This window comes from Carassius carassius, chromosome 1 (genome assembly GCF_963082965.1).
Source record: "Carassius carassius chromosome 1, fCarCar2.1, whole genome shotgun sequence".
NCBI lineage: Eukaryota > Metazoa > Chordata > Actinopteri > Cypriniformes > Cyprinidae > Carassius > Carassius carassius.
The window spans coordinates 32693221-32703157 of NC_081755.1; the positions used below are offsets into that span (position 1 = coordinate 32693221).

The window sequence follows — 9937 nt, forward strand, 5'->3', positions numbered from 1 at the left end:
TCCACGGGGTCGGAGACAATGGATGGAGACTCAGTCCAGTCTGCAGGTGGTGTGGTGAGGATGGATGTGGGATTGAGGGCTTCTGATGAATCAGTAGTCATGGCCACAGCTGCTGTGGTGAGTTCATCTGTAGGACGTTCTGTAGGACTGGTCGACTCGGGAGAGGTGAAGCCAACAGTTGTTTCATACTGACTTGTGCTTGGGGTGTCTGAAGTTATCTGTTCAATCACTGTTGTTTCCACATTAACAGGCAAAGTAGAGGTGGACAAAGTTGGGGTGGTCACTGAGGTCAGCTCCGTTTGTACAGTTGTTGATTCAGGAACAGATTCTGGTGATGTTTGTTTAGTACTCAGTGGTGGAGTCCTCTCACCTGTTGGTTCCTCAAACATGGTGTTTGTTTCATTAACAAGTGTTGTTTCTGGATTATCCAGATCCGCTTCTATCTGTAGTTGAATAACTTTATATTCAGGTGCGCCGCTGGTGATTTCAGAACTTAACGTTGACTCCATAGTGTCATTATTTGGTAATGGGATGATGGTGGTGTTTTCATTTATCTCTGTTGTTGTCTCTTGTGCATTAGTGGACTTGAAACTGAGTCCGAGAGCTAGAAACAGAAGCAAATTACTCAAAACAAGCCTCCTGGTGAGCATACTGCCTGAAAACATCACTCAAACTAGAAGCTTCCTATAGCAATTTCAGTGTTTGGGCAACCTAAGTGTTCAGGTGAGCTGATATTGTCTTTGGAGAAACACTTTTGAGCCTCAAAAACTGTTGACTATATGTTAAGGGGAAGCTGTTGGCAGAAGAAATTCATCTTTTTTTACTTGTTCCTTGTGTGGTTGGTGTTTTACAGAGGTAATCTTGGGTGAATCTGGGCCGGAAGTTTTACACAGGCCTGTTCCTTCTTCTTTTTCCCTTTCTCTGTCTCTCTCTCTCAGTGTAGCATGGGCAATTCCAGCTTTCAAATAAACATGTGACAGTAAAATAGACACCGGAAGAAAAAAACAGTTAGTAAAGACAATAAAAAGATAACTCTCAAGAATATGTTTTTTTTTTTAAATATTAAATAAGATTTGGTAATGTTTTTAAAGAAGTCTCTTATGCTCACCAAGGATTTATTTTAATGCTGTCAAATGAATCACATTCAAAATAAAAGTTTTCGTTTACATTATTATATGTAATATGTAAATGTATGTGTATTGTGTATGTTTATTATGTATATGTAAGTGCACACCCATACAACATTATGACATATTTATTCATGTATATATTTATATTCATATTCATATAAATTATATATTTAATAAATAAATGTAGCATATTTTTCTTAAACATATACATGCAGGTGTGTGTATTTATATATACATAATAAATATACACAATACACACAAATATATTATGTAAACATGACATTATTTTGGATGTGATTAATCGTTTGACAGCACTACTTTATTAATATGATCAAAAACTGATTTAAAACAGTAATGTCCTGAAATATTGTTACAATTCAAAATTACTGATTTCTGTTTTACTATATGTGACCCTGGACAACATAACCAGTCTTAAGTGGCAATCATCTGAAAGGTGAATAAATAATCTTTCCATCGATGTATGGTTTGTTGGGATAGGACAATATTTGGCCGAGATACAACTATTTGAAAATCTGGAATCTGAGGCTGCAAAAAAAAAAAAAAATCTAAATACTGAAAAAATCATCTTTAAAGTTGTACAAATGAATTCTTAGCAACGCATATTACTAATCAAAAATTACGTTTTGTTATCTTTACGGTAGGAAATTTACTAAATATCATCATGGAACATGGTCTTTACTAAATATCCTAATGATTTTTGGCATAAAAGAAAATAATTTTGACCTATACCATGTATTTTTGGCTATTGCTACAAATATACCCCAGCCACTTCAGACTGGTTTTGTGCTCCAGGGTCACATAATTAAAGTATAAGTTATTCCTGTGACGGCAGATCTGAATTTTTAGCAGCCATTACTCCAGTCCAGTACTCCAGCCATCACATGATCCTTTAGAAATCATTTTAATATGCTGCTTTACTGCTCAGTAAACATTTACTTTGTTCAGAATGATTCAGAATGCAAATATATATCATTCTAAATAATATTTACTTATTTATTTTTGCTAGAAGGTAGAATTAAGTTCCAATGCTTTTATCCAACTGACGAGTTTTGGGAGCCCCATGAAATTGGCATTGTTTGTGCAACGCTCTACGCTCTGAGCTAAACATCATGTGACGGGCAGAACAGCGGTACATCCTCAGGTTTATTTTAGTGCATATCTACCACATTTACTACAATGCAATTCGAGTGCCAGCATGATGTTAATGTTTCTGTATGCTGCATGTAGTGTTTCTCTTTCTTTTTTGTCTACCTGTCCTCAAGCATCTTACACCATCACAGCCACAAACCGTTTACAGTTTGTCCCCCATTTGCTCCTTTTATGAATAAGTGCATTTGCCACTTACCTTCATGCCTCTGAGAAAAGACACTGAACACTCCAACACCTCCAAGACCAAACTACACACGTGAAATTCTACACACTCCTGCATGCAGAGCACACCGATATCCTGTAAATTTCTCTTCCTCTCTCACTCCTACATGCCCTCTTTCATTTCTCCACCCTCTGAAGAAGTCATATCACTGCTTGCATCTGAGAGAGGCTGCAGCCAAAAGATGATTAAAAAAAACGTGCCAAAAGTGTTAGGTTATGGTATGAATTATTATCTGAGGCTGAAGTAGAAAAAGGGAAGCCAGGCTCGAATGGGAAGCTCTGTGCAGGGTTGACACTTCTGTGGGTTTTGACTATGCTTTGTCTGCACAACTTTGCTGTGTGTTTGAGTGTGTACATGTATATGTGTGTATGTGTTTGTTGGCTGGAGGGTATTGCAAACTTAGAAAAGTGTGAAAATATGTGTCTAAAATAAGGTTTGCTCAAACCGTTCTGAGATGTACATCCTGTCCTTTCCTATTTCATAATCTAAATGACACATATCTAAAATAAATACAGGATTTGGCAACTTTACCAATTGCAACTATCACTGAGGTTCAAGATGGTTCATTTAGGCATTTTACATGAGCACAACATCGTGACTTTGACTTTAATATGTTTTGTTTTGTCTTTTCTTTTCTTTCTGTTGATGTTTAACTTCAGCAGAAAACTGCTGTGACTAATCACTTTCATTTCCTCTTTCTGAACATTTAGCGCCTATTTATGATATTTGTCTCTCACTCTCTTTTTCGCCACTCAAGTACGACGCAAACCTTCATCATCTGTTGTAAAACTTTCAAATGAATGATTCGCACCATCTCAGAATCAATATTTATTTTACTTCACTTTATTTTACAAGATAATCTTAACAAGTGCAAACAAGCACTGTGAGATTTCCAAAGACAATGTGTTATCAGAGATTTCTGCCCCTAGAATTTTTCTTGGGCAAGTTATCGCAAGTCCTGACCTACTGATGGTGGCAACCTCTTTATGGACTGAATAGCTTTTTAAATAATGTTTGCATATCAATAGAAATTGCTTCTTTTTTTTTTTTACTGCATATTATTATTCATTGAAAGGTAACTCACAAATATGTGAATTTCTTTATGTTAATAGAGTGTCATGGCAAGAGAAAGCAATGCTAATGTTTATTTTAGTCTATTTTAATTAGTTTTCAGGGATTGACTTTTTTTTTTTTAACCCCTAAAAAGTTCTGGATATTTCAGCAGTGTATCAACAATGTACTGTATGTGGTTGGTCTGGGCCTCCCCTTCACTTTTCCAAGTAAGAAGAAGTACTGTTTATCTTTCTGGAGTCACTTCACTCTTCTTGTCCAGATTTTAGATCATCTGATGTCTGAGAAGTGTTATTTGACTTACTGACACATGCATTTAATTTCACTCTACAAAAAAAAGTTAGTTGAAAAAACTTGATTATACTTATGGGAAAATGATGTATTAACTTTAATTAATTGGCCTGTGGTTTTATTAAACATAAAATAAGTTCTGTATAATAAACTAATATATAAACTGGTATTTTAAGTTAAGATGACATTAACATTACAAAATAGTGATGTAGAGGCTTCTTAGATTGTGTAGCTTGTGTATTTATTTGTTGAGCAAACTGAAAAGTTTATACGGAGTTATATCTACACACCAAAACAAGTTGTGCATGTGTATGCTCGCATGAAATGGAAGGAACTTCACATTTTAATGGTGACTTGAAACAAAACACAACAAAAATAAAATCAATAAAAAAATCATTCTGTAAAGCAAATATTTGTCATCATAAGTCCCCATGCTTTTACCAAAAACACAAGTTATTGTATCATCAGCGATCAGACTGAGCATGCTCAGCTGCTGTTAGCAGGACCCTCACCACCAAACTTGAGACTGTAACGCTGCCTTCATGTGCAAGCAAAATTTCCAACTTCCCAATTCTGAAGTTGTCACGAGTTAGTTGTGTTTAAGTGTTTTGTTGTTGAAAAGAATAGAAATCAAGGAAGACGGTAGGCTCATTCTTGGCCATTTCTTGAGGATTTTACTGGAGCCAAAATGTATAGAAGACATTTAGTCAATATCTAAAAGATTTTTTAATAAAATATAGCATCCCATTTATTTGCAAGGATATAAACATTACCCACACTATTGTACATAATCACCGTGCTATCTATATAGTCATCTCGTTGGTCAAAAAAAAAAACATTGCTATAGGCAATATGCATCAAATGGTTACTTATGTACTTAAACATACATAAGTTTAACGGTAAGAATAAGCAATGCAAATGTTCTGGGAAAAACAAATAAACCTTAACAGTCACTATCGATGGTTCTCTCCTCCATCACGTTTAAAGCTCATGGCCCACCCAACTCAGAAACTTGTGTATCACAATGATCTAAATATGACTTAGGCCATTAATGTCCCGTTTCTGCTTGGGAAACACACATTTAGGATAATTCCAATAGCATGTGATGGCAGCATAAGCTCTTCCTGTTTCATTCATCATTTAATGTCAGCTTTGTCTATTATGCAATAGTTCAAATAGTTGGTCTTTTTCATTTTTATTTATTGTTTTATCTTTTGGGCACAGCTGAACACAAATTCCTGACGATTAAAGGTGCATGTAGGATCACAAACACATCATTCGGACTTCTTATTCAGACTTTTTTAGTAACTCAAACAAAGGCTCCATCAAAATCCCCTTGTGTTTTAGACATAAGCCTGAAGGCATAGCTGTCCAAATAGATTCCTCTGAAGCCTTTCAAAGTTTGTATCTACGTGTCCTCTGTCCTCTCCTCCTTCGTGCGTCTGTTTGCGTACCAGAACTCAGTTATGTCTTCCACAGTGACTCTAGGCTGAATCCACAAGCTGTTCTCCTCAGTATCCTGTTCCCGTCCTCTCGTCCCCCTCCTCCTCCTGTCCTTCCTGTCGGCCTCCAGCGTGGATCCATTGACGTACCAGAACTCCACTCTGTCCTGAACAGAAGCTTTGGGGTCGGCCCATAGACTCTTCTTCTCACACGTCTGACCTCCTTTTACTCGCCGCTTCATCTTTTTTTTGGAGACCGACAGACGCACCCAAAGAAAAATAGTAATTCCTAGAAATATGGAGGCGGTCATTGCTAAAGTCCACAATATGAGGAAACAGACCAGCTTGGATGGCCAAGAATGGTTTTCTTGTTTTGGGTTCAAACATGGAGGCCTCACTTTGTTTTCTGTGTCATTTGTGTTTGCACTGTAGTTTGTGGCATTCAGGCTGTTGTCAGTTGTGAAAGAGACGTTGATGTTGGTGGCGGTACCACTGGGTGTGTCTGGTTCTGTCCGGTTTTCTCTTCTTGTGGTTTCTGTGGGGTTTGTGAACCTGTATATATTCCCCTGTGTCGTAGAGTGAGTTGAGTTGATCTTGAGATGAGTTGAGTTGAGTGAGAGGGAGTCTCCAGCTGTTGAGGTGTGGTCTTCAGGCGCATCTGTAACCATGGGGTAACCTTGTGCTGTTGTGTAAGACGGTGTGGTCGTGGGAATATCTGTTTTTTGCGGAGTTGACCAGTTGTTAGTCACTGTTGCTGTTGTATCACTGACATTGATTGTATTCGCTGTTGTGTCATAATGTGCCTTGCTGTGTTCACTTGAGAACGTGTAACTTCCCTCAGTGCCTCGTGTTCCTCGCGACTCCTCTGTCATATTTGTAAATGTGGCCAGGGTGGAGTTAGTTTCATAATTTCCTTCATCGGCGTTCTTTCGCTCATCCTCTTTCTCTGTGGAATATCTCCAAGGAACTGTTGAGACACTGTCGACTGGGTCTGAAGAAGTGTCTGTAGTCTGAACGGTGCTCCTGTCAGAGTTGTAACTCACACTTGGCGTTGTTCCTGTCTCATTGCTGTCATTCTTCTGTGGCGTCAGTGTTGCGAAGTTAGTGGAAACTGTTGTATGACTTGTATTCGCATCACTCATAGTCACATTACTAACATTGGTTACGTTCTCGCCATTATCCATCATGTCATGTTGAGATGGAGAACTGCTGTTCAGTTGTTGGAGGGATGCTGTTTCCTGTGTGGGTGTCACATTTGGGGTTATATTTGTCTGTGTTTGCACTACACTGGGCAAATTGGTTATGGTTATATGCGTTGTTGCAGTCAGAGGTGACGAAGGTGTTGCATAAATAAGGGTATTTGGTTCTGGGTATGTTTTTGTTGTTTCTGAAGTTATTTGTGTGGTATCTATGAAGTCACTTGGGGTGTATGTTGGCTGTGTGCTGAAATTAAGAGCCGAGACGATGAGGAACTGAGTGAACCACACTGTGATAAACAATAGAGTCATCTCCATTGTGACTTCTGTAAAGAGCAAGAGACGACATGAGTACAGACAACGTGACACGAAGACAGGAAAACAAATTAAAACACACTAAAACAAAGTTCAGTTCATCAATGCATTAAGTACCTGTCCTCGTTAATTGAAATGTTTGTTTATTAGTGTATATAGAGACTGACGTTAATATTTTCTATCCCCTAACCCTAAACCTACCCCTTACAGAAAACAATTGTTTACTACTTTTAATATTTTCTACCCTTGTGGAGACCGCAATCCCCACAATGTCAAACATTTCAGGTTTTACTATCCCTGTGGGGACTTTTGGTCTCCACAATTTAGCATAAACAAGTACACACAGACACACATATAGTCTTGTAACATGATAAATGTCTGCTCTCTCACTTGTGATACATATTTATTGATAACATTTTTACTATTACTATTATCACAAGTCAACGCTATAACATTGTTAATGCGGCTAAATAACAGTTATTTTAATTTCATTTGACTGATCTGAAATCCAGGCCTACAATGAACGCAACACGTCACAAAACAGCATAAACTTCACACTTTGCTTGAATGTGCTAAATATAAATGAGAACCCTTAGATAAGCTTCGTCTGTATAACTTAACATTCAGTTTTAGGCATTTGATAGAAACAAGTAAACTCTACCTGATGTTCAGAACTCATTACGCCGTGTCTTCCTGATGCACCGTGATTTCTTCGCGTGTGCTGTGGTGCCTTCTGGGATACTTCTCTCCTCTAGATGAAGCTCTCGAATGACATGAGGAAATGACAGTTTGATCACCATGCCAACAGTGGGATGAGGTGAGAGGTTGGGGTAAAGCAGGATGTGGTTCAGTGACTCCGCCTCTTCCCTCCATCAGTGCTGCTGTGGAAAAAAAACTGAGAACAGAGATGTCAACACTTCCTGTTGACTCATATAACATTCAGATTGATCAGTTGCACATCACTAATGAGGACATCAAACTTACCAGAAAGATGCGTTGACAAGGTGACCAAGATGTCACTGCAATTTTGTGGTGCATGTACGTGTATATAAACACACACACACACACACACACACACACTATATAAACTATTTCCAGCAAATTTCTTAACATGTAAATATTTATTTTAACATAAGAAGTTAAACAACTGAACAAGTTTAACAGGTGTTTGACAAACAGAAATGGAAACATGAATCCCTGAAGATCTGTAAATCCTTTACTAAATGATCTTTAGCAGTAGGCTGAATCTTTACCACACACTTAAAAGGGACATTTCTTTTTTGCTGAATTTAAATACGTAATATACCATATTTATCCTCATTGCAAGTGAATCTGTATTTATGTTTGATTTTGCATAGTTTTGTTCATATTATTCATCCTCCCCATGATGACATCTGCCTATTTTGACCAGCCTATACAAAAATCCATCTATCCATCTTCTTTTGCTTATGCGGGGCCGGGTCCCGGGGGCAGCAGTTTAAGCAGAGACGCCCAGACTTCCCTCTCCCTAGACACTTCTTCCAGGGGGATACCGAGGCATTCCCAGGCCAGCCGAGAGACATAGTCCCTCCAGTGTGTCCTCGGTCTTCCCTGGGGCCTCCTCAAGGTGGGACGTGCCCAGAGCAGCTCCCCAGGAAGGCGTCCAGAACAGATGCCTGAGCCACTTCAGCTCCTCCTCTCGAGAAAGAGAAAATCTGAGAAAGCTTATTTCGATTGCCTGTATCTGGGATCTTGTCCTTTCGCTCATGACCAAAGGTGAGAGTAGAAATGTAGGTAGACCGGTAAATCGAGAGCTTCGTCTTGCAGCTCAGCTCACCACGACAGACAGGTACATCGACCGCATCACTGCAGAATCTGCACCTATCCACCTGTCAATCTCCCGCTCCGTCCTTTCCTCACTCCTGAACAAGACCCCAAGATACTTGACCTCCTCCACTTGAGGCAGGAGCTTTCCACCAACCTGAAGGGGACAAGCCACCCTTTTCCGGCTGAGAACCATCGATTGGACTTGGAGGTGCTGATTCAAATCCCAGCCGCTTCACACTCGGCTGCAAACCGTCCCAGCGCAAACTGAAGGTCCTGGTCTGATGAAACCAACATGACAACATCATCTGCAAAAAGCAGAGATGAAATCATGAGGTCCCCAAACCGGACACCCTCCGGTGCCTGGCTGTGCCTAGAAATCCTGTCCATAATAACAGGACCGGTGAATATAATATAATATAATATAATATAATATAATATAATATAATATAATATAATATAATATAATATAATATAATATAATATAATATAATATAATATAATATAATATAATATAATATAATATAATATAATATAATATAATATAATATAATATAATATAATATAATATAATATAATATAATATAATATAATATAATATAATATAATATAATATAATATAATATAATATAATATAATATAAATATTTAAATATTAAATATTAAATATTTCAGCTTTAAATGCATTTTATTCCGAACTTTTCAGCAGTCATTACTCCAGTCTTAACTGTCACATGATCTTTCATAAATCATTCTAATATGATGATTTGGTGCTGAAGAAACATTTATTAACATTTTTGAAAACAACAACTGCACTGCTTCACACTTTCAGGATTTGTTGATGAACAGAAAGAAATTTATATGAAATTGAATACTTTTGTTATGTTTACTATCGCTTTTTTATTAGGAATTTGCATCCTTGCTGCATTATTGCTTTCTTTCAAAATTGTATTACTGAACTCAAACATTTGAATATCAGTGTATGGTAACTTGCTTTTAATTTTTTTGCATTTATTACATTTTGTTCACCTGCTGTTCCCTTTTTAGGCCACGATCCACCAGTTGAGAACCACTTGTGACTTTATTTACAACTTCTCATTTTTATTACACTTCTTTCTGTCATCTCTATTCATTCATTTATTCTAATCTCTATAACATAAATCTGCTATATTACTCCGTTCTATATTTGTCTGTTTATCTCAGATTCCTTTTTGTCCTTTCATTGATGCCATACGTGCTGTGTCCGTGTTTAATTGAGGATTGTCTTGGATTAGCTGTTTGAGAAAGCCTTAATCTG

At 37.6% G+C, this 9937-nt stretch overlaps 1 protein-coding gene across 1 annotated transcript; it reads right to left on the reverse strand.

Annotated features, from left to right (window-relative positions):
* Positions 1 to 4536: 4536 nt before the first annotated feature.
* Positions 4537 to 7656, reverse strand: LOC132145727 (mucin-2-like). Its single transcript, XM_059556952.1, has 2 exons — positions 7500 to 7656; positions 4537 to 6849 (listed from the first exon to the last, which is right to left on the reverse strand). Exon 2 carries the CDS (start codon positions 6839 to 6841, stop codon positions 5294 to 5296), a length of 1548 nt encoding a protein of 515 aa, XP_059412935.1. The 5' UTR covers positions 6842 to 6849; positions 7500 to 7656; the 3' UTR covers positions 4537 to 5293.
* Between the last annotated feature and the right edge of the window lie 2281 nt (positions 7657 to 9937).

Excerpts from the sequence above, each read along its gene's own strand:
- LOC132145727 (XM_059556952.1), bottom strand. The coding sequence starts at position 6,841 with ATGGAGATGACTCTATTGTTTATCACAGTGTGGTTCACTCAGTTCCTC.